The 24,168-nt window shown below is 37.8% G+C and overlaps 1 protein-coding gene across 1 annotated transcript in view; it reads left to right on the forward strand.

Annotated features, from left to right (window-relative positions):
• The window catches only part of srcin1a (SRC kinase signaling inhibitor 1a), a gene marked incomplete at its 5' end in the record, with an annotated part of 124,686 nt that overhangs the window by 48,485 nt on the left and 52,033 nt on the right, over positions 1–24,168 (forward strand). The window contains 2 exons of the mRNA XM_081376710.1: positions 18,471–18,500; positions 20,534–20,850. Of these exons, the coding sequence (XP_081232836.1) occupies positions 18,471–18,500; positions 20,534–20,850 (347 nt within the window). The remainder of the gene's footprint in view (positions 1–18,470; positions 18,501–20,533; positions 20,851–24,168) is intronic.

Raw genomic sequence — 24,168 nt, forward strand, 5'->3', positions numbered from 1 at the left:
TGCAGCCAATCTAATATAGATAAAGAATCATTTCACATGTCTATGAGCATAATATTGCTCATATATTTCCAAGTAAATTATACAGTTTTCATTCTTCAGGTTAATCATAAAGTGATATCTTTGTCATAGTATCCTTTCAATTATTAAGTGCATTTCGTGTGTGATAAGTGCACGATTAAGTGCATTTCGAAGTGTCAGATTCAGCTTTACTCTGTGGCCGCTTTTCTTGTTGGTTGCACCTTGTTGTTCAAAGTTAAAATAATTTCTTTGTTTATTACCTTGCTTTCTTTCAGAATGAATCAGTTTTTTTAATGAATTAATGACTGTCAGTCCCTTGCTGCCACCTACTGGCGTAACTGTGTAATTCGCACTGAACTCATTGATAAACCCCACTCAGACCATTTCTCAATACCACATACGCCAATAATAATAATAATAATAAAAACAATAATAATATTAATATAAACTATTATTTATTTAACAATAATAGCCATTATAAACTTTGTATTTAATATTAAATAAGTTGGATTACTTATATCTGTAATTTGAGTAAAAGCAACAACAATATTTTTAGTGCAAGTAATTTAATTGCAATATAATCAATTAGTAATTACAACGAAATGTAACATTTTACAAATGAAATCCTTTGTTTTCTTCTGTTATTACATCTTTTAATAAGAAACGTGTAAGAAGTTGTATGCCCTCTTTCTATTTTCTCTTCTATGCAATGAAAATTATAGGGCTTTGTTAATGCTTCCATACTTCTAAGTTGCCACAGTCATTGCATACTTTGCTAGGCTGCACTTTATTTGTACCATTTTGTTTTATTAGTATATTTTTATTTATCTATTTAAATTTTTTTATTTGAAAGGTAAAGATAATGTTTGATAATTGAGATCTGTAATTGTAGTCCTTGAAAACCAAAATAGTAGTGCTTAAAGTCCTTGAATGTCCTGGAATTTCATTTTACCGTATCTGTACGAACCCTGGATTGATTTGATTGATTTGATTGGTTGATTGATTGATTGATTGATTGATTGATTGATTGATTGATTGATTGATTGATTGATTGATTGATTGATTGATTGATTGGATTATTGATTGATATATATAAGATGTCCACTTTACCAAAATTATTTAGCATACAACAGTAAATAAAAATGTCTTTAGAATCAAACATTGAAGTTTATTAAAATGATTGTGAAGTGCCTAACAATATGCAGCATTAATAACATAACATAAGGAAAATCATGTCTTCTATCTAAACAACAGCAGTTGACGTGTAAATAAGGTTACACTGGACTGTATTACTATTAGCCATATTAACAAGTGACACATTAATTTGTGCCAAATTATGTATCTGATTGGATGCTCATTTGATGTCAATATGGTGAGCATTTTTTCTTTCATTTAAAAAGATTAAATGTAATATGAGGTAAGTTAAGATAAAACAAAACTACTGCTGTCCAAACTATGCATGGTTATGATTTAGTTGCATTTTATGATTTGTATTTAGCATTGTTTTTTCCTGCCTTTCTGTGATCTTATCAGAATGGAAGTGTGACCCATTTTTGATTGTGACCAATTAGAGAATAGTCAAGTCAAGTCATCTTTATTTATATTGCTCTTTTTACAATACAGATTATATCAAAGCAGCTTCACATTAATAACATGAAAAAACTACAGCAAAGTTTGTTTCTAGAATAACATTGCGGCATTGTCCACCTTAAGTAAGGCAGATCAATAATATTGTTGAATATTAAATGTCCCCAACTAAGCAAGCCAAAAGCCAAGGCAACAGTGGCAAGGAACCAGAACTCCATCAGGTGACAGAATGGAGAAAAAACCTTGGGAGAAACCAGGCTCAGCTCAGTTCTCCTCTGGCCAACGAGCAAACAGTGTATGATTATGATTCAGGCAGCATTACAGGTCAGAAGTCAGATTGGATCAGAACATTCCGAATATTTATCCAGTTCCATCTGGTTGGAAGTTGGAGTCATCACGCCGGTATGGAGACGAGTTTGTTGAGGATCAGTGCCGATGGCTGTCGTGTCGATGATGCCTTCACAAGGCTGATGAGGCTGGCACCTCAGGGTCAGGGATGCATCATGGATCGGTTCAGGCGCAGGTCCACCATCTGTTCTGGAGACGGCCCGGATCCGGCTAACTTCAGTAAACCTCGGAAAACAGAAAGACTAACATTGGTGTAGATGCCATTCTTCTTATGATGTAACGAGTACATCAGGTGTTCTAGGAAGTGTCCCCGGTTTTGGCTGACCTAATCTATGCAGCCTAATAATCATTTAACTGATTTGAATACTAGAAATGTATAATGTTCTATATGAATGCCAGGTAAAAGAGATGCATTTTTAGTCTATATAGATTTAAACTGACAGAGTGTGTCTGCTTCCCGGACAATGTTAGGAAGACTATTCCAGAGTTTTTGTGCTAAATAGGAAAAGGATCTACCACCAGCAGTTGATTTTTATATTCTAGGTATTATCAACTGGCCAGAATTTTGAGATCGCAGTAGACGTGAAGGACTATAATGCGTTAAGAGCTCGCTCAAGTACTGGGGAGCTGAACCATTTAATTCTTTGTAAGTAGTCAGCAATATTTTAAAATTTATACGATTTTTAATAGGGAGCCAATGCAGTGTTGTTGACAGTACGGGGCAAATATGGTCATACTTTCTGGTTCTAGTGAGAACTCGAGCTGCTGTGTTTTGGACCAGCTGGAGTTTGTTTATTAAGCGTGTAGGGCAACCACCCAGTAGAGAACTAGATGTACCGCATCGCGGTACAAAATATGACCGCCGCTCAGGCCTGCACTGGCTTTCCACAAAAATAAATGACGTGGAGTAATTTCGCTGTATTGCGTGTTTATGTATATACCTAAAAAAAGTAATAGTATGTGCATGTCTGTGTGTGTGTGTGTGTGTTTGTGTGTGTATGTGTGTTTGTGTATGTGTGTGTCTGTGTGTGTGTGTGTGTGTCTGTGCGTGTGTGTATGTGTGCGTACATGTGTGCGTGTGTGTGTTTGTGTGTGTGTGTCTGTGCATGTGGATTTGTGTGTGTGTGTATGGGTGTGTGTCTGTGCGTGTGGATGTCAGTGTGTGTGCATGCTTGCGTTTGTTTGTATTCCTGCATGTGTGTGTGTGACAGTATCATCCTAAACCAGCAACCCTTCGCTCAACAGCACCATCTACAGGCCGATGAGTGTACAGTCACTAAATGTGCACATAAATGAATTTATTTTATACCCCCCATGGATGAAATTCTACAAAACTTAGCAGAGGATACCCCCAGAGGATGTCAAGTTAATCATACACATGAAATATGGTGCAGTTCTGAACATCTCCACTGAAGATAGGGGCGATTAAAGCAGAATAATATTGCATTTTCATTTTTTATGGGAGGGGCGCAAATCACAAATGAGTGATTATGGGCTAGGTTGATGTGGGCCCTTAAGAGCAACATACCATAAAAATTTCTTCATCCTCGGTGCCACGGTTCAGGTAGTTATTTAGGAAAAACTGAATTTTTTTGGGTTTGGGGGGGCCCAGCGCGGGGGGGGGGGAGTGGCCCCCGGGGACCAAACGACATTTTTCCGTAGAAGTGTAGTGGGGCTACATGCCCACCAAATTTCATGTTCCCCGGTGCTTCGGTGTCCCTGGTATCGTTGACGAAAAATTTACGGGGGCCCAGCGCGGGGGGGGAGTGGCCCCCGGGGACCAAACGAAATTTTTACTTAGAAGTCTAGTGGGGCTACATGCCCACCAAATTTCATGTTCCCCGGTGCCCCTGGTATCGTTGACGAAAAATTTACGGGGGCCCCAGCGCGGGGGGGGAAGTGGCCCCCGGGGACCAAACGAAAATTTTCCGTAAAAGTCTAGTAGACCAACATACCATAAAAATTTCTTCATCCTCGGTGCCACGGTTCAGGTAGTTATTTAGGAAAAACTGCATTTTTTGGGTTTGGGGGGGCCCAGCGCGGTGGGGGGAGTGGCCCCCGGGGACCAAACGAAATTTTTCCTTAGAAGTCTAGTGGGGCTACATGCCCACCAAATTTCATGTTCCCCGGTGCTTCGGTATCGTTGACGAAAAATTCAGTAAGGTGACGAAAAAAAAAAAAAAAAAAGAACTTTGACAATCCCTATATGACCGCTTTCGCTAGCGGCGGTCATAATTACGATAATCTAGCCTTGAGGTCATGAACGCATGAACTAACTGTTCCGTATTTTTCATTGAAAGCATATGTCTATGTCTATGTCTGATATATTTTTAAGATGGAAGAACGCGGTTTTACAGATGCTAGAAACTTGGCTTTCAAATGAAAGATTGGTATCAAAGAGCACACCCAGATTCCTAACTGACGACGAAGACTTGACAGAGCAGCCATCAAGTGTTAGACAGTATTCTGGGTTAATATGTGCAGAGGTTTTTTGCCCAATAATTAGAAACTCTGTTTTTTTTTTTCAGAATTAAGCAGCAGGAAATTACTAGTCATCCAAATTTTTATATCCGCTATGCATTCCGTTAAGTTGTGAATTGGTGCGTTTCGTTTGGGCGCGTTGAAATATAGAGCTGAGCATCATCAGCGTAACAGTGAAAACTAATTCCATGCTTCCTAATGATATCTCTCAATGGTAGCATGTACAGGGTGAACAGTAACGGTCCTAGAACTGAGTCTTGTGGTACTCCATACTGAACTTTTGATCGATATGACATCTCTTCTTTTACTGCCACAAACTGATAACGGTCAGATAAGTATGATTTGAACCATGCTAGTGCAATTCTACAAATGCCAACATAATTTTCGAGTCTGTTCAAAAGAATGTTCTGGTTAATGGTATCAAATGCAGCACTAAGATCCAGTAACACTAATAGAGAGATACAACCACGATCGGATGATAAGAGCAAAACATTTGTGACTCTAATGAGAGCTGTCTCAGTACTATGATATGGTCTAAATCCTGACTGGAAATCCTCGCAGATATCATTTCTTTCTAAAAAGTACCACAGTTGCAAGGATACTGCCTTTTCTATTAATTTTGTAATAATAACCAGCTTAAAAGTTTTCGGTACATATCCTTGTGACAGAGATGAATTAATGATATTAAGAAGAGGATCTATGACCTCTGGAAGCATCTCTTTCAATAGCTTAGTCGGTATAGGGTCTAACATACATGTTGTCGATTTAGATGATTTAACGAATTTAGACAACTCTTCCTCTCCTATAGCAATGAATGAATGAAAATTTTCTGATTGTCTGATGCGATACTGTAACAGACGGTTGCAAAGTTATAATTTTCTCTCTAATATTATCAATCTTGTAAGTATAGATGTTCATAACGTCTTTACTGCTGTGCTGTTTGGAAACGTCCGGTGTTGAAGCTTTATTTTTCGTTAATTTAGCCACTGTTTCGAATAAATACCTAGGTTTGTGTTTGTTTCTTCTAAAAGTGTTGACAAGTAAGCAGATCTAGCAGTTTTTAAGGCCTTTCTGTATGCAGTCGTGCTCTCTCTCTATGGGCTCGAAAAGGCAGTGCGAAAAAAACAAAAAAACAAAAAAAGACGGCAAACACGGATGATACATTAGCGGAAGGCTAGCGCGTTGCGAGCGATAGTGATTTAGATTAAAGCTAGCAAAGTCAGATCAAAGTTTGGATTAGATTATATCAGATATCTGGTTGATAAGTAGTACTATATATTTAGCGATATAAACAACAAGGAATGATAGTAAATAGAGATTATAAACAGAAAGCTATGCGGAGCAGCATACAGACGCAAACCACATGGCAGCAAGACCTGCCGTAGAATATACTCCTTCCAGTTGCTAGAGCAGGTGTTGTAATTAACTGTAGCTGTACTTGTAGTTCTGCTACCTGTAGTTTGTATAACAGTTGGTGAAGCGGTAGGCATGTTGCCATGGATTGTGGGTGTTGTGGGTGAGGGGCAAGACACGTCATCTCACCAAACCACTGCCAGATGGCTCGTCTTCCTCTTCTTCCTCGCCTGTAACCACAGAAACCTTCCCACCAGCCCATCTGTGAGGCTGCCCCACCCGTTCCTCCTTCCATGCTCCACTCCCTATGGGCAACCATGAGGGACTGAGAGAGACACCGAGAGCCAGAGGGAATGAGAATAATAATTTAAAGTGGCCTCCTGGGTACTCAGGCTCTTAAATCTTTCCACATAGATTGACAGACACTTCTATGATCCCAGAAGGGATTTTTTTTAAGGGAAAATCAAAACCCTTTTGTCCAGTGACAGCCATTTTATGTTATATTTTTTAATTTTATTTTTTTGTGTTGTTTTATTTTATAAATAGCTTATTTTATATTTTATTTGTATATATTTTTTATTTTATTTGATCAGTGCCCAAGAAACAATGAACAGTTTTATCCAGAACTGAGTAAATGATGGCAAATTTTGAAATGCTTACTTTAAGGGGCTCCAGCTCTAGCCAAGCAGCTTACATAAAGACTTCCCTGTTTTTTTAATAAATAAAAAAAAGCATAAAATATTTAAGTTGCTTTTGCTGTCTGTCTAAAAATGCCCTCTGTTTGACTTCAATATATTCACATGAGGCATTCATGTATAGCATTTTGGAGTCTCAGAGCCAAAGTCAATAGAACTGGATCAATAGAGGAAACATTCTCTGTCCAGAAACAAATGAGCAAACACACACAGTAAAACACAGTGCCCTCATCCTGGATAAAACAACATCAGCCACCAATGATTCATCGTTTCCACTGCAAATGTGTGACGTGAATTGCTGACGCTGATGACAATTCCTAAAACTGTAATTTTCAAAGTTGTCAGTTATCAAACTGTCAGTTGTCAAAGGGTCCCTTAGTACTTACTGGTAGTTACTTTTCTTGGAAAATGACTCTATTTCTAAACTAATATCCTCATTTAGTTGATGTACAGTATAATGTTTATTAATAAGAGTTTTTTTTTTAATAGCAGGAACAGCTGGATAAACTAAGATGAAGGGTACAGTGGCCATAGGGCTGAAGGTCACCTCTACCTGGGATCAAAACTGGGAACTTTGTTTTAGGGACAGTTCACACCTTGACATTTTTTTTTTTAAAGTAAATGATGACATATTTTTAATTTTTGGTTGAACTGTCCCTTTAAGAACTTTGTTCACCCGACCTACTTTATATGTCTACCTGAGTATTATCATGCTGACTCATAATAGTTAACTTCATAGGCTTGTTTGTGTGTAAGCACGAAAGGTGGCATAGAAAAGTATTTCTGAATCTGTGGGTGGTCAGGGTGGGTGACTGAACAAATTTCATATATAGCAAACAACTTTTTTCTTTAATATTTGTTTTTCCCAGAATATATGACTAATCATGCCTTCATTATGTTCAATTAAGATGTTCTTTTGTGCATACAGGTTTACTAGAGCATTGTGCAAATCTGAAATCAGATGTTATCTGAGGTCCCACATTCTGCACACCCACTTTATGCAATATTTGCCTCAGCTTTTTCCTATTTATAATTCCGCCAGCTTTTTCATTTCATCTACTCTCCCTATGCTTTTTCTAAGTTCACAGTGAGTCAGTCTAATCTGAGCTCCTTCTGTTGTGCTTGTTTTTAAGTATTGTAGCAGTGTTGTTATATTTACAACATCGAAAAATATTTTTTTACAGTGCATAATAGCATAAAAATAATACTAAAATTACACTGGTTTGTATATTTAGATTAGATTTATTGTTTACATCCACTACTTTCTCATAACCGTGTGCATCAATAGAAAGGCAAAAATTTTGTTTTATTCTAATTCACTGCGACCTTTCTCCTTCAGAGGTCAGCCAGAAAAACTGCAGGGTGATTTATGATGCAAATTTATGTGAGATTTGTTCGGCTCTAATTATTAAACATTGTCTTACATGTTTATGTTTACATTATATTAGTGATGAAACGTGTGAAATGGATTTTGTGTGTGAGATGATAGTTATAGTATAGCATACTATAATCATTCATTTGTATAGATTCACAGGACTAATTTAATTTCACCGTCAAAAGCTTAATCGGGTTTTATCCTCAAGTTATACATCATTATGACATCATTATTATAAAGATTCAGCCTTCTGTAGCAAGCTTAACATCTGCCGCCTCACATCCAATAAAGAAATAAACTAATCATCCACTTTTGTTTTAAATTAAATCCATCACTTTTTGGATGGGAAAACGATGCATGTCTAAATGGTATTGAGAAATCTCAAGGATTTTTAAAGGAATTATGCCTAAGGCCTAAAATAAAAATTCAGTGCTCTTTTTGTGTGTGCGTCTGAAGTGGGCAGCATGGAGCGGGACCGCTTGTCTTTTTTGAGAGAACTTGAAAAGTGGGTCGATTCTTCTGCCTGCTTCTTCGCTGTGAGGTAAAGAGATGAGTGAAGAAGCACGCGTAGCACTCCAACACGTCTGACCTGGCAGACCCTGTTATTTCAGCATGTTACAAAGAGAGAGGGAGTGAGAGGAAAAGAAGCAGAGAGAAACTTTGCTGCTGGTAACAATCCTGTCCAAAATAAACCTGTTTTAATGCTAGACCTTCCTGCTCTTTGCTTGTATTATATAACAGTTAAATAAGATGCTGAACCTCGTGTGACTCAACTTGCATGAAACACACGCTCATGTCTCTCTCCTGCCTGTTCCTGTTATGTGCTTGCTTTCATGAAGTTTGAGAACTTATCTTTGAAAGTTATCTGTGTAGATCTGTTTCAGGAAATTATTCTTTGCATGGTTCAAGCTTAAAGTCTCATGTATTAACTGAATTTAAGTCATGCAGGTTGGAAAAGGTTGATGTCAGTGTGTGAGAATGCAATCATTTCCTTCTGATTTTAGAGATTATTCTGTGCTGGCATTATCTGAAGCCTAAACTCATTGATTTGACCTGACTGGTACAGTCACATTTGCAGACCGGAATAAATCAATATTTTATTTCCTCTTTAATAGACCCAGACACATGATTTAGTGAGCTAATAGCTCTCTAAACTTAACAATAAATGAAGGTGTGAGTGCATGCGCATAGAACACGTTAAAATTAAAACATAATTATTTACAATATCAATTTAGTTTTTCTTTAATTACAAACCCGAAGTTATATATTGTTACAGTTTCAGGGTACCCTTTGGCTCGAGTCTGGTAGCAGACCTTTATAATTGTAAATTGAGAGAAACAGGAACACATTGTGTGGATGTTTTCTTGTGTTCTGGTTTATGCTGCTTAACTGACAGTAGTTGTAAGAGTCAAATAAACATTAAGATATGTTCTGGAAGTATTTTGCAAGAATGCTAGAGAAGCCAGTCAGATCCCATAAAAAGTACACATTGTACAACAGTTAACAGGTTTGTTGAATCAGTGAATCATTTAATTGATTCATTCAAACACACTGATTAATTCAGGAACTAATCAAGTGACTGCTTTCATAAGTCATTGAATCATTCACTCAATCGGTCCATTCAAACAATGATTCATTTAAGAACGAAACAAGTTACTGCCCTCATAAGTGAGTCATTGAATCATTCACGCAACCAGTTTGTTCTAAAACACTGATTTATTCACAAACGAATCACTACAGCTGTGTTGATCAGAGACATGGAGCAGTTCGCACTTTATTGTTTGAAACCATTCGTCAGTGCAAAAAGGTACAGAATAACTGGTATCTTAAGATACATGGTACGTAAGGGATAATGTATAGAGAGGCGGTCGTTATAGCGAATAACAACCCCGACAGGCTGAACAGGACCCCAGGGGTCTTGAATCAGCCTGAAGGGGTTGTTATTCGCTATAACGACCACCTCTCTATACATTATCCCGCTTATTGCATGGCTACCTACAAAATAAATAAATAATTTGACACGAATAATTGATTTAAAAAGGAGTTTATTGATTTAAAAACGAATGTATTGCTTCCGCCAAAGAAAATAGTCCGTTCCGCGTCCATAGCAACGCGCTGTTTTTCATGGCAACGGTCTGTTATACTTCGCAGCGGTCTGTTATCAAGAAATAACAGACCACATTCTACTTTAGAATTCAGCCAAGCCATGTAATAATCAATATTAACTTCTTGTTCTTTAAACTGTTGTATAAATATCACACTGGCGATTGCGCTCTAGGTCTGAGCATATAATCTCAATAAGTAGGTACAGCCTACTTATATATATTTCATATATTATATTTCACATTTACTTTGATGTTACATTAATTTACATCTCTGATTGACTGCTATCTGAAACCACTCTGCAGCAACAGTGTTCTGCTAGCCTGAAGATCTGTGGAGCAAATCTTCCAGCAGATGAAATGTTTCTCTTTCACAGCTCCTTTAATGGAGTCTCTGATGGTTTACAGAAGCATATTAAAGACAAAACCCACACACACACACACACACACACACACACACACACACACACACACACACACACACACACACACACACACACACACACACACACACACACACACACATTTATGTGTATTAAAATATTCATTTTTAGGTTTAAAAACTGCCTTTGTCTCATCAAACATTGACATAATTAATAATAATAATTTGTTACATTTATATAGCGCTTTTCTGGGTACTCAAAGCGCTTTAAATAGCGCAACTCCAACTTACTGGCGGAGAGGAGACAGTGATGAAGCCAATCAATATATGGGGATGATTAGGAGGCCATGATGGACAGAGGCCAAGGGGCAAATTTGGCCAGGATGCCGGGGTTACACCCCTACTCTTTTTCTGAAGGACATCCTGGGATTTTTAATGACCACAGAGAGTCACTAGTTAGCAGTCTTGTTATTGGAATTACTCGTGGGATGAGTCTCCGCTGTAACTGAGAAAGAGAGACGGGGGATGGCGATCTCTTGTTTAGTTTAATTAAAGAGGCTGCTATTAACACTGGAGGAAGCAAACAAGCTGGTAATCCGCCCCAACCATGGTGAGTGAATGTTTGTGTAACGGTATTGTGTATGTCACTGTTTGAGTCTGATCAGATCTTCCAGGGCAGATCTAAATAATGAACTCTTCTCAAACATCTGATGGTTAAAACAGGGAGACAGGATTGCATGTAGCAGATTGAGAAGTCACTATGTGCTGCTACTTTTGTTTGCTTTTCTCAGTCCGTGTATGTCTGTGAATGTGTTTCTGATTGTGTGACTCATCCGTAATGGACTTGTTAGAGAAAGAGTTGTTTCTCAGTCAGTTTGATGGCCCCTAGGGGGTAATAGCAATTATACAACAACGAAGAAAGGTCTCTTTGCTCTGTCTGCAACCACAGTAAGAGAGAAACAGAGAGTGAGGAGTGATTGAACAGTTGCAGTGGTTTAGTTTTGTTTAACAACATCTGACCGATGGCACCTCCTCCCACTGGATGGATTTTACATATCTCTTGTTGGAATTAGATGATTTGTTGCTTTTTGCTGTTGTTGTTTTTGTTTCAACTGGTTATTCTCTGTGTATATCCACCAGACTAATCCACCCTAAATAAGTCATTACACTTGATAGGGCTCCATTAGAGTATGCCTTTGGCTTTTACAAATAATGTTTTGAATGTGAAATGTGCAGCATTTACAGTACCATTGGATTTAATTAGTTTAATTAAATTAGTTCTTACTGTTCTTTCTGGTTGTGATGGCTAAAGCGAAAAGGGAATTTTTGGGATTTATTTTCCATTTTGTCAAATAATGTGTTCATGATATCATGAAAAGATAATTAAATCATAGAAATATAAAATAAACAAATAATTTCATATAAAAACAATCAAATAAATTGGTGACCTTTTATTTTGATGGTGCCCTAGTCATTATGTTGACTACAAGTATTGTGCCAAGTTCTGCCAACTTCTTCTACTAGCCCTAACCCCTATTCTACTACTATACTTCAATGAGAGTTAATTAGCATATGAAAAGTGAAAGTGACGTGTAGCCAAGTATGGTGTCCCATACTCTCTACGCTCTGCATTTCACCTATCCAAGTGCACACACACACCGTGAACACACACCCAGAGCAGTGGGCCGCCATTTTTGCTGCGGCGCCCTGGGAGTAATTGGGGTTATAGGTGCCTTGCTCAAGGGCACCTCAGTTTTTGGGTAATGAGAATGGAAGAGAGCGCTGTTCATTCACTTCCCCCACCTACTGTACATCTCCTGCCGGGACTGAGACTCGAACCCGCAACATTCGGTTAACAAGTCCGACTCTCTAACCATTTGGTCACAACCGCCCATAGACATCAAATGAGGAGGATGGGATAGGAGAAACATTACATATAGTCAACAAAATATCTAAAAGGGGATCATCAAAATAAAGTGTAACTAATAAATTAAACACTTAAACAATATTTTATTTTATATCATGTGACCATTAACTAACATCATAGAACCATGAACATGAAAATGTGTTGTTTATTTATTGAAATATTAACTTATAGATATGTTAGGTCAAAGGGAATACATTGTGTAATCCCTGGGATATAGTTAGTTTTATAATAATATATTATATTATACTCCACATAATGCGACGGCAGCCATATTGTGCCAGAAATCCCACCACACACCAGCTTACTGGTGGAGAGGAGACAGAGTGATGATCTCAATCATATGAGGATGATCAGGAGGCCGTGATGGACAGAGGCCAGTGGGCAAATTTGGCCAGGATGCCGGGGTTACACCCCTAAATCTGAGATTTTTTTATGACCAAAGAGAGTCAGGACCTCGGTTTAACGTCTCATCTGAAGGACGGTGCTTTTTGACAGTAGTGTCCCCGTCACTATACTGGGACATTAGGACCCACACAGACCACAGGGTGAGCGCCCTCTGCTGGCACCTTGGGTAGCACTAGTGAAATAGAAATTACACATTTCCCCTTTGAAAAGGTTCTTGGTGAAAAGCCAGTGCTACTGTTGAGCAGCCAAACTCTAGAGACCATTGTAAAACAGGCTGTTGCTTTTGTGTGTGCACTAAAACACAGATAAACAACAGCCTCCAATGTTTAGTACTGGCTTTGTGTGATATAATAGTTTTTCAACAATGAATAATTTTCAGCTTAACAAACTTTAGGCTAATTCCATTAATTGAGTTAATGTATTGTTTAACTGTTTAGGACAAACACTTCGTACCTGTTTGTCCTAAACAATCATATATACACACAAACACTACCATTCAAAAGTTTTGGAGCAGTAAGATTTTTTAATATTTTTTGAAAGAAGTCTCTTATGCTCAACGAGGCTGAATTTATATGATCAAATATACAGTAAAAGCAGTGAATGTTATAAAATATTATTAAAATTTCAAATAATTGTTTTCTATTTTAAAATGTAATTTATTCCTGATCTAAAATCTTAATTTTCAGTCTTCAGTGTCACGCGACCTTTCAGAAATCATTCCAATATGATGATTTGATGCTCAAAGATTTCTTATTATTCTCAATGTTGAAAACAGTTGTGCTGTTTAATATTGAATGAATAGAAAATAGATGAATAGAAAGTTCAAAAGAACAGCATTTATTTGAAACAGAAATCTTTTGTAACATTACAAATGGCTTTACTGTCACTTTTGATCAATTTAATGCATTCTTGCCTTATAAAATTATTCCTTAAAAAATGACTAAGCCTAAACTATATAAATATATGTTCAATCTAGCCAAAGTCCAAGTATGTCAGGACTACGACTGATGTCCCATCAAAACCGATCGGTGCATGACGCCTCTGCCTGTTTCCTTCCTCTGCCTCCCCATCATTCATAAGCTCTACCTCCTCCTCTCTCCTCTCCATATGCTCCTGATTGGCTCCCATGTGAGCAGAAGGCAGCTTGTCTCCCTAATGGCAGCATGAGTGCATTTCACTGTGGTTTAAAGAACAGCCAGGGGAAGATGAGAAGGGAGGCATTAAAGCATGTACGTTCAAGTTGCTCAAATTAAAGTACTGTTTGTGTGCTTCAATGCAAAGTATGTAGCCTTAGTTGTTATTGCTGATTCTTCACTGTCCAGTGTCCTAGAATGTGCCAGGAGTTATCTCTTCTCTCATTGGTCACCCGTTTCACAGGTGTATTTTGAATGAATGAATGAATGAATGAATGAATGCAGCTGCTGCCACACAGTTCCACTTAGTTAGAAGTCATGCACTCTTACCAAAATAATGTTCTTGTGTTAACATGTGGCTACGATGCAGATCATAAAAGAAAAATCACTTCTCTTATTTTTCAGTTGCAAAATTATTGTAATTTTAATTACAATCTGTAAAAATGTTTTATGGTAAAAACCTGTTAATTGGTTTATGGTAAGCTCTCTTAAATAGTTTTAGCATGTTATTGAATATGGCAGTGTTAATGTATTTGGTCTTGGCGGACTACTGTAGATCTGCTACACTGCTAGGGTTGATTATTGCTGCTGCTGCAGAGCAAGTATGGACTTGCTACTGCTAATAGATACACAGACACGCTGCTGTGAACATGTCAGATATGCTGCTGCACGAATAGACATACATAAGTCCATTAGCAGATCTAGGCAGGTGGAGGGTTTCAGAGGAACTCTGATAGCTCGCTGCAGGAATACTCTAAAGCAACACTAAACCAGACTATTAAAATGTTGAGCAAGAAATCTCATTGGCTGCAGGATCAGCAGAAGCCAATCAGTTTGATCCATGCAGTTATAATGTGATTGCTTACTGATTGCATGTAAAGGACCTATCAGCCTGAGTTTCATAACTGAACAAGATATTTTCCTCAGCTTGTGGAAAAGCTCATTGTGATGATGTTTGATTTTACATGTACTTAGTACTTCAGTAGGTTGGTATATTAGCATTACACATGTTAATGAAATATATCAGTAAAACGGTTGCGGCACAATTTTTACGGTACATTTCTGGCAACCACAGCTGACGTTTTTTTTTACTATAAATTTCACTGATTTCTTTTTTTACTGTGTATTTTTGTAGCGATGTTAAAGATGGGACTGACGGCATTCTCTTTGATAGTTGTGATACAACAAGGTCTCTTGAATAAATACACAGTAATGCAATGTTTTCTATGAAGACACATACAGCAAAAGTACTGCTTTTGCACACAGTAGTTGTTCGTAACAGTGGGATAAAGATGGCTTTAGTGTTTAGTGTTTGTTCGCTCTCATTTTCTCTCCCTCACTCCCTCTTGCTCGCTAAACATCATTGTTCTCTTGTACTTTTTGAAAAGGTCTTGCTAACACATTCTCAGGCTGTTATTTTGCATTGATTTAGCCTGTCAGGGTAATTCTAGCTTTGCATCTGTGATGGATGGAGGCAAACAACTTGTCTCCAATTCCGGCATTGTGTGCGCTCTCTCTCTCTTTCTCTCTCTGTGCCTGTGGCAGTTACCTGCTTTAGCACATCAGATGGGCTGACTTTCTTTGCTGATGATATCTGCTTCCATGCACTGGTCAAATCAATGCCCTCTCCTTTCTTTAACCTCATGACGGTTATTTTTGCTACAGCATTTTGTCTTTATTAGGAGGAAGAGTTAGCAGAGATTATATGATCTGAGATGAGAGAATGAGACAACAGGGTGTAGTTTTGTTGGAATCAATGCTTCAAGGCTTTTGTCTTTATTGCATTAACCTGGTCCGTTGTGGTCTTAAATTCAGCCAAAGCGGTCCCCTTTGCAACTGCCGTACTTTAATGTAATACAGCTGAGAGCAGAGCATTATGTGTCTGTATTATTTATCATACATATTAGTAAATGTAATATACTGTATTTATTGCATAGTAAACATACTTCAACAATAGTAGTTTATTAATATCTATCTATCTATCTATCTATCTATCTATCTATCTATCTATCTATCTATCTATCTATCTATCTATCTATCTATCTATCTATCTATCTATCTATCTATCTATCTATCTATCTATCTATCTATCTATCTATCTATCTATCTATCTATCTATCTATCTATCTATCTATCTATCTATCTATCTATCTATCTATCTATCTATCTAATCTATCTATCTAATCTATCTAGGCCATCAAAACCAGTTTAAATCAGCAATTGACCATCAAACCACTATTGGCTGTGTTTTATTAGTGCAGTCACCAATTTGCAAATGTTCTTTGAACAAAATACCAATAAACAACTTCAACACAGTGATATCACTCAATTATGCAGCCTGTTTAAGTGAGTTGAACATGTCCTTCTTGCTTCCATTCAAAGCTCTTATTGCTAAAGCTAACACAGTTTAGTCACATTGTCAGGGTGTATTAGTGGTTAAAACTCCCTAGAGCAAGTATCATGGTAAGCCAGTATCGGTTCCGTCTGTCCTTCAACAGGCGGCTGTCTGAAAGATAATGCTCCTTCTCGGGAGAGTATAAGTGCTATTAAAGAATTCAATGCTAACAACATTAACCACAAGGTCATTCAACTGAACCATTTCTCAGGAGCACTGCTGCTGTCTATTACTCCAGAACAACCCTGATGTTAGTTTAAAGCACCAGGCTCTGCTAAATAACATACCAGCTGCTTTCAGACTCAATGCTCTAAATAATATGTGAATAATTCATTGGATGGTAATAGTGTTTTTAGCCCCAAGCTTCCTGAAAAGGGGTGTAGGAGCAATAGGGAGACCATGGAGACAGTTGAGACGGTGACAAGAGTGATTCACATCCCATTGAGGTGAAAGTACATGATATGATGTTTCTGAGAGAGAGAGAAAGAGAGAGAGAGACTTTGTGTCTTCATTTTCTTCATTCTATTTTCTCCGGTTTAGAGTGGCACATATTTAAATCTAACATATTAAGTGTTATAAAATAAATATTTTACAAGGGTTACTTTTAATGGCAAGCTCTCAAACGTTAAATTAAAAGAATATGAATAATCACACTTCAATTTGACAAACTGATGAATAATTAGTTGTTGCAACGTATTTGCGTCATTTGCTACTTGTGGCAGATATTTAAACTGCCAATCAAATGTCTGATTAGTACTGTATTTTTTAAAAAAAAATTAAAATTCCTAATTTTATTCTATTTCAAATAAATGCTGTTCTTTTAAACTTCTACAGCAAAAAAAAAAATAAAATTAAGCAGCACAACTGTTTTCAACATGGATAATAATAAGAAATGTTTCTTCAGCATCAAATCATCATAATAGAATGATTTCTGAAGGATCATGTGGCGCTGAAGACTAGAGTAATGATGCTGAAAATTCAGCTTTCGCATCACAAGACAAATTTTTTTAAATATGTTCAAATAGTACATTTTATAGTTTTTGATCAAATACATACTTCTTAAAAAACTTTCCGACCCCAAACTTTTGAACAGTAGTGTGTATATCTGCTAATAGTTTGTCATAGAGCTGTTTGCCTGGCGGACATTTACTGTATATTTGGAAAAGATTTAGCTTAGAACAATTTGTCAATGGTGGCAAATTGCAGAAAAGCTGGAAAACCAACAGTCATTTATTATTAAGGAACTGTGGAAGAAATTAATAAGTGAATTAATGAATCTATAAAGTCAGGATGAATAAATGAGTAAAAATACGAACAGACAAATCAATGAAGATATAGCGTATCAAATGAAGGCACCTGCAGCTGTCAGCAGTTTTGTTATGCTCGGTGTACGCAGGGTTTTTATGAGTAATTATACATCACTAGAGGCTAGATTTTAGCCCACTAAAATATTCAGGTATTTCATGAACATTTTATTAGCAAAATTACTCCACACAATCGCGATCAGGGCCAATACCTACTTTTCTGAAACTCACTCCCTGCTGGAAACTTTTCTGACTTTCCAACACACACATAAACACCACACATCATCAAAAACATATACTCAATTATTTGTTTTGCTCATGAGAGGCTATGTTTGAATCTGTTAACAAAGAGAAAATAAGTAAAGGGCAGTGGCTAGAGGAATGGTTAATACATTTTAATGTAGTGTTTGTGTGGGTTTGTGTGTTTGTTCAGGCATTCAGGAATCTGACAGTGAGACTCATAAATTCTTGACAGAATTCTTGGGAAGGTTTTCGCTTGGAACCCTTATCATATTGAGGATGTTTACTGAAAGCTTCTGTTTACACACACACACACACACACACACACACACACACACACACACACACACACACACACACACACACACACACACACACACACACACACACACACACACACACACACACACACACACACACACACACACACACACACACACACACACACACAGAAAACGACACCAGCAATGTGAAACATTTTTTTTTCTATTGGGGAATCGTGCCTCTGTGTAAGATTTCATTTTTTTGTATTACTGACTGAACAATGTTTCTTATTCCTTTTGCATACAAAAGAGAGAGATGATTTGGGAATCAATTCTTTCCAACAGCACCAAAGGCAATTATTGTGCATGTGTATGAAAGAGAGATAAAGGGAATGAAAGAGAGCGCAAAAGATAGAGAGAATGAGGAGCTTAACCATGGTTGATGTTCTTTTTTTTTTCCAGCCAATGTTGGGGCCTGCTTTCCGAAGCAAGGTAACCACACCAGCCACTCCCATATCTCCTCATGTCGGCCTGCCTCTGGCCAATCAGGTTGGCCTGTCATTTTGTTCCTCTGGTTTTGTCAATTGTATGTCAAAGTTTTGTCTCCACATACTGCCCGACCACAACGAATGGGTGTTGTCTGTGCGTTAGCTGCTGTTCTGGGCCGTCTTTATGAGCGAGAGAGGGGGAAAGAACGAGAAATTGCTGAGGGAAGTTAAACTAAATGTGCATTAGGATGTGCCTTTTCCCCTTGGAGGCAGTTTGGGAATGTATGTGTACTGCTCTGTCAGAAGCATCATGCACATTCAAACTGAGGGGGCGTGTAAACCAAGGTGTCAAGTTTTGGCTGGTTAGCATGGTTTAGCTGGTAGATGCTGGAACTACACAGTCTAACTGCATCTTTCTTCACTGATGGCCATTCGGAAGTATCTGTGGATTCTGATAGAATAAGTCACAAATATTTCACTATACAGTATCATAGTAGTTTTTGACCAGTAACCTGGTCAAATCTTATGTCAAATGGATGTTTTTATTTTTTTTCATCTTACACTTCTTTAGTGAATTATTAAATGAATAGTTCTCCTAAAATTGTTAAATCTGTCATCATTTACTTGACCTCATGTTGTTCCAAACCAGCCCGATCTCATCCCAAGGCGTCATATACTGACACTTTTGACATTTCGTCTACATCCAACGCACATGGCACCCTTTAGCGTCAGTATGAGATGCAGATAGATATGGGCCAGAAGGCGCCTCCTAGCGGTCTAACCCTAACCCCACCCCAGACCTAAACCTACCCATAACCGAACAAAGCTCTGTGCGTGTCATATTGTGTTGCCATGTGCGTTGGATGTAGACGAAATGTCAAAAGCGTCAGTATATGACGCCCAAGGATGAGAATGCGTTGTCCAAACCCATAAGACTTTTATCTTTAGAACACAAATGAAGTTACCCATCCATTGAAAGTCCACGCGACCAAAACGTTTACACACAAAAAGTACAAAAAGACATTGTAAAAGTAATAGATATGAATGCGGTTTAATCTAAGTCGTCTGAGAAGACAGGATCGCTTTATATGATGATCAGATTTAATTTCTCATATAAACATTGATCAACTCGTATATTGTATACATAGAGCACATCAAATATGGTAAACACATGCACAAGGTTTGTTTGATTACTTTTGCAATGTATTAATTTGAAGCGTGAACGTTTTGTTTGCATGGACTTTCAATGGAGGGACAGAAATCTCTCAGGTTTTATTAAAACTACCTTCACTGAGTTTTAAAGATGAACAAAAGTCATATGGGTTTGAAACGACATGAAGGTGAGTAAATGATGACACAAGTTTAATTTTTTGGGGTGAACTATCCTTTAAAGTTGCTAAAAATTGCTCAAAAGTTTTCTTTCTTTTTTTTCCTTTGGCCATGTCTCATCTGGTCTAGGCCACAAAGTGAGCCAGAACTGCCACCGGTGCCCCCTCAAAAAAGTGTACATGACTCCCTGTGTAGTTACGTTTTTCAATGCCTTTCTCTCCCAGCTTATATAAACATACTTTTTCATGTGTGTATACATGATTGTGCATTGGGAGGGTTGTGATCCAGCACGTTTCCTCAGAAAGCAAGGAACGCCACTTCAGATGACAAAGGCGAACCGACAGGCAAAGCAAAATGTAATCTCCTACAGAGAAATTTTGTCTCCATTCTTTTCTCTGATCTATAGCTCAGTGCTTTTACTTTTCCTTAGTTCCCTCTTTTCGACTAAACCTGAGATCAATAGCTCTGCAGGGAGCAGACACTCGCTCTTGTGCTCTTTTCTGTTGTAATAAGTCTAACATCTCATCCCATTTCTCTCTCTTCCTCCCCTTCATCCCATTCTCCTCCACCGTCTGTCTCTGTGAATGCATTTGCGCTGTTGCATGCGTGCGTGGGGTCGTGCATGACCGTATGAATGCGTGTGTGCTGGTGCCACTCTTCTCACATTCCTCAACTCCTCGCCCCCCTTTCACCCCTCTCTCAAACCAGACCCGGAGCGTGGCGGAGGTCACATGATCTCCACCGATGACCTGGAGTACCCGCGTGAATATCGCACGCTGGGAAACAGCACGCGCCGCTTCTCCAACGTGGGGCTGGTCCACACCTCTGAGCACCGGCACACGGTCATCGCCGCCCAGAGCCTGGAGGCTCTCACCAACCTGCACAAGGCCGACATGGAACGCAAGCGGGATGCTTTCATGGACCACCTGAAGAACAAGTACCCACCCCAGCACTCCCTACCGCCCTCTCCATCCCCCTCACACGGCAGCATGAGGGGCAGCTCAGAGAGAAACGCACGTGAACAGGTATGTGCAAGGCTTACCTTGTGTGATGTTGCTGGATAGACGTTGTTGTGATGGAACAACATCCTGATTCACCAATCATATTCCAGGGTCAAACCCCCATGGTTTTAGAGGGAGTTAATGGTTAATGGTTGGGGATACAGATTTGTATTCAATATTCATTTTATTTTATATTGAATTATTTTGTTTTATTTTGTTTAGTTTTGTATTTTTTTTCTTACTACTAACAACTGTTATTATTGTTATGATGACTATTTTTGTTGAATCAAATTTTTTATTTTAGTTGATTATTTAATAATAATAATTTGAATATGCATGAATTATTAAATATATGAATTGAATAGAATATGTTCTATTCATGTTGTTCTATTTTTTGTATGTTTATTTAATTTAGCTTTTTTTATTTTATTTTTATACATATTTTCAATCTATTTTTTATTAAGTGGATGTCATTGGATAGCATATTAGATGTGATATTGTACACTACTGTACAAAAGTTTAATTGTTTTTAATGCTTTTGATAGAAGTCTCTTATGCTCACCAAGGCTTAATTCGATTTTTAAAAAAAAACAGAAATATTGTGAAATATCACTACAATTTCAAAGAATGGTTTTCAATTTGAATAAATTTTATAATGTAGTTTATTCCTGTGATGTCAAATCTGAATTTGTTAGCATCATTACTTCAGTCTACAGCAGGGGTCACCAAACTTTTTTCTCTGGGGGCCACATTATCGTTCCGGACTGTGATGGGGGGCCGGGTCAGCTATATAACATAGAATTGTATGACCCAGACCAAAATGACCACCAGCAGGCGTCATTGTGTAGTAGAGATTACTAGCCTGGCACAGCCATCCCACTATATTCACACTACTATATCAACACTTGATTTCTGGCACATATTTGTTTATCTTTACTAGTGGTTTGCAAAAGTAGTAAGCGAGTCTTCACACTTTGTTTTAATTAAAGTTATTCTTCACTTTAAAAATAATCGTTGGTCCACTGTTCTTTGAAAACACTGCACTCTCTATTAGGGGTGGAACGGTACACACGGTCACGGTTCGGTTCAGACATCACAGTTCGGTACGAGTTCGGTACAATGGAGGGAAAAGTAAAACAAAAATGCAGAAGGCTTGTGCATGTCTCAGGCTGTTCCACCAAATGAAAATAAATGCCTTAAGCCTTGTATTTTTTTAAAATAAGTTTTATTAATAAAGTAAAGGCATAGAACCAGTTTATTTGTAGTGCACTGACAATAGTTTTATATAATTAGTTCATTAATTAAATTACTAAAAAGACAGAAAAGACCTTAAGATATGTTTGGTATAATTTGCTACATTTCAGATTAATATATTTTTTTCTTTAAAATTTTAATTAACAGTAACTTAAACACTTTGCAGTTTGAATGATGTCCTGTATAAACAAAATGACGGAGTATGTTTTTATGTTTCCACTGTTTGATCGCGCCCACGCCTCACTCACTCACTCACTCACTCACTCACTCACTCACTCACTCACTCACTCACTCACTCACTCACACACACACACACACACACACACACACACACACACACACACACACACACACAAATATAAGTAAACACTTTGCGACCTTACGATCGCGCACACACACCTCTCTCTCAACATATTCCAGCATTGCAATCTTAACATCGCAGCCTGCTCCAGAGCTTCAGAGCTAAGGCGGAGCTACAGATTAGGTGTCCCTAAAGAACCCGCGTATCTAACAGTAGTTCCGCATTGCATTAATTAATTTGCACAAAAGTTTTATTTATATTTATATAATAGGCCATGACGACTTTAGGGGATTGCCTCATAGGGCCGGTTCAAGTAGTGGGTGGCAGAGGGGCTGAGGGGGCCAGTCAAAAGGGGGTGGCGGGCCTGATTCGGCACGCGGGCCTCAGTTTGGTGACCCATGGTCTACAGTATCATATGACCCTTCAGAAATCATTCTAATATGATGATTTGATGCTCAATAAATATTTCTGATTATTATCAATGTTGATAGTGCGTGTACGTGCAATCGGAAAAATGTACACACGTCGGACATGTTTTTGGTTCCACATTGCTTGTCCCTAAAATAACACTGTAATCAACCAAGCGTTAGCGTCTGGTTTTAGGTGATGTAAGGGTGAGGGCTGTGATTAGTTGATTATTGCCTTTTTTTTCAAGATTAAGTCTCTGATTGGTTAATAGGAATATTTTTCCAGACTGTTGATTCAGGAACATATGCTGCTTGTGTAAATTACATTAAGCATGCATGGATACACTTTCAAACACACAAGATGCACAATGCAGGGTTTTGAAATCTACCTATCTAAGAGGTCTTCTGAAGGAGACATAGACGTGTACATATAAACACTTCAGTCACTAGTGGCATAGACTAAATATATGCCCCCATCTTCCCAGCTTTCACACAGCTTGTCATTGAAACATTTTGTACTCTCCATAGAAAATAGACAGTTGTATGCCAGCGAAACAGCAGTCACTCTGAGTGAGTGGAACAACTGGTTCTTATGGAGGAGGGTGACGTAATGTTGAATTCAAATATGGGTGATGTCACTGCATCAAACCAGTATCAGCCAATCAGCTGTGTGCTTGAAAAGAGAGAGAGAGAGAGACACGCAGGTAACAGACACATTTACACTCAAGTCTGTCAAAATCCGCCTGCGCTGATATTTTTAGAGGGATGGGTGTTGGAAAAGAGGCTTTATTGCTTCAGTCTTCTAATTATACTCATCAGCCCTTTATCTCTCCATCTAGATATCTTCTGTATAGAAAATGATTTACTGTGCAAGTCTTTTTTCTTGTTCTTTTTTTTTCTTTGACCTGCAGTTCTGGTCACCAGCATATACTGTGTTGTGGTTGCTTGTATAACGGTGTCTCTGCCAGGCTTCTTAACCTATTTTTAAGGGATAATTAGCGTCAAAAATGAACATTCTACCATTATTTACTTACTCTCATGTCATTCAGAGAGCAGAATAGTAGAATGTAAAGCCGATATACATTACGTTATTTATTTTAAAGAATAAAACATGCTACAATTAAGTTTATTATTTACAATTAAAAGTACTAATAATTTGAAAATAAACTTTCATATTTATATGAAAAAAAATATTACTTGAAATTCTAACTTTTTAATACTCTAATCTTATTATAGTATTTTGTTGTTGTTGTTGTTGTTGTTGTTAAAAACATAACTATACAAAGAAAATAAACACTGTAACCAGCACTGTTCATGGAATTAATCTTTATAAGGCTTGTTGAAATTATATAAAAGTGTATTTGCTGAATGTAATAAATT

This window comes from Scardinius erythrophthalmus (genome assembly GCF_964197995.2).
Source record: "Scardinius erythrophthalmus genome assembly, chromosome: 1".
Classification (NCBI taxonomy): Eukaryota; Metazoa; Chordata; class Actinopteri; order Cypriniformes; family Leuciscidae; genus Scardinius; species Scardinius erythrophthalmus.